This window comes from Piliocolobus tephrosceles, chromosome 19, assembly GCF_002776525.5.
Source record: "Piliocolobus tephrosceles isolate RC106 chromosome 19, ASM277652v3, whole genome shotgun sequence".
Lineage (NCBI taxonomy): Eukaryota > Metazoa > Chordata > Mammalia > Primates > Cercopithecidae > Piliocolobus > Piliocolobus tephrosceles.
In genome coordinates, this window is record NC_045452.1 from 28,250,360 (window position 1) to 28,252,446 (window position 2,087).

Genomic DNA, 2,087 nt, shown 5'->3' on the forward strand with positions numbered 1-2,087 from the left:
TGCCTAGTTGGAGGCTGGTCAGTGACGTCGCTGTGGAGACCAGGACAGTCCAGCAAGTGACCATGGCACTGGTCCCAGGGTGGCTGCTGGGTGCTGCCCTGGGGGCAACTCCCCCCCCCAACACCCCAGTGACTCTGGCCTCAGACTGCGTCTAATCCCCAGAACCCAGGGATTACCCAGGAAAAGGGGCTCTTCTTGTGAACAAAGGTGGATCTTTCTCAGTAGGGAGCAAACTGACTTTGATTTTTAGCAAAACGTGTGCTGAGGAAGTACTGTTTGTTCTACTCACTGATTCACTATTTATTCATCCACTCACTCATCACATCCACGCATTGCACCCACCCAGCCACTTAGTTTCACTGTCATCCATTAGCTACCAATCCATCCACCCACCCATTTCATCCATCCCTCCATCCATCCACTCATCTCTCCATCCCTCCATCCATCCTATTCATCCACTCACTTATCCCATCCATCCATCCACCCATCCATCCATCTACTCACTCATCTTTCCATCCCTCCATCCATCCACCTATTCATTCACTCACTTATGCAATCCATCCATCCACCTATTTCTCCATCCCTCCATCCACCCATCCATCTGCTCACTCACTCATTCCTCCATCCACCCACTCACCCCTACCCATCTATCATCTACCCACTCACTCAATCCCCACCCATCCACCCATCCACTCACCCTACCCATCTATCCACTCACTCACCCCTCCACCCATCCATCCATCCTCTCACCCCCATCCATCTATCCATCCACTCACTCCTCATCCATCCATCCTGACTCACCCCTACCCATCCATCCACTCACTCCTCATCCATCCATCCACTCACTCACCCTCCATCCATTCATCCACTGACTCACCCATCCATCCACTCACTTACCCCCCGATCCATTCACCCCTCATCCATCCAGCCACTCACTTACCCCTCATCCATCCATCCATCCACTCACTCACTTCCCTATCCATTCAGCCACTCACTTACCCCCCACCCATCCATCCATCCATCCACTCACTTACCCCCCATCCATCCATCTATCTACTCACCCCCCATCCATCCATTCATCCTCTCACTCACCCCCCCCCATCCATCCACCTGCCCACTCATTCACTCACTTGCTCTTCCCTCCATCCCTCCGGTGCATAGACGTGAACTTTCATCTGTTAGGTGCTGCAGAAATAACCCTGAACAGACCTGGACCCAGCTCTCAAGGAGCTCACACCTTACAGAAGACGTTGCCCCAGGTGTCTGCAATTGCCCCTGTGCGTGCAGACAAGGACGCAGGGCCGGGGCTGCCTCTGCTGGGGGCTGGACAAGCACTGGGGCTGGGCAGGGAAGAGAAAGGAGGACCGCTTTCCTGCACAGCTGGGTCTTTTGGAAATCTGTGTTTTTATGCAGGGCCACTCTGTGCATCCTCACCTGTGACAATGGCCGGGATGCCCCAGCCCACGACGTAGTAGAACCGCATGGGCCCCGTGTCGATGTTGCGTGCCTCAGTCAGCATGCGGTAGACATGCAGGCTCTCCACGAGGGTCCAGGCAAAGGTGCTCATGTAGATGTAGTGGAGGAGGATGGCGACCACCGTGCACAGGAACTACACAGGGAGGGGCCGGACTCAGTGAGGGCCCCTGCATCCCAGGCTGAGGCCAACCAGGCATGAGTGAGGGGTGGGGGGTGGGAGAGCTAACAATCAGGACCACCCTACATGTCTGTCCTCAGCTGAGCAGGGCTACGTGTCTGGCCAATGGCTGAGAGCCAGGAATTGAAAATCAACATCCATGGGGCAGCTGAGCCAGCAGGTGAGCGAGCCCTGCCTGTCTGGACACAGAAAGCGGCATGAGAATGACAGAGAGACCAGCTCCGAGGCCACAGACACAAACCCAGTCCCACACGCCCTGGAACTGCACTTGAAGATGTGGCCCCGGGGCAGCTTCACACCTAGTGCTCTGGGGAGGGGCAGCTTCACACCTAGTGCTCTGGGGAGGGGCAGCTTCACACCCAGTGCTCTGGGGAGGGTGGGCAGCTTCACACCCAGCACTCTGGAGGGGCAGCTTCACACCCAGTGCTCTGGA

General features: G+C 56.2%; 1 protein-coding gene across 1 annotated transcript in view; it reads right to left on the minus strand.

The window, feature by feature from the left end:
- The window catches only part of CELSR1 (cadherin EGF LAG seven-pass G-type receptor 1), a 204,913-nt gene that overhangs the window by 21,096 nt on the left and 181,730 nt on the right, over nucleotides 1-2,087 (minus strand). The window contains exon 25 of the mRNA XM_026447968.1: nucleotides 1,435-1,609. Within this exon, the coding sequence (XP_026303753.1) occupies nucleotides 1,435-1,609 (175 nt within the window). The remainder of the gene's footprint in view (nucleotides 1-1,434; nucleotides 1,610-2,087) is intronic.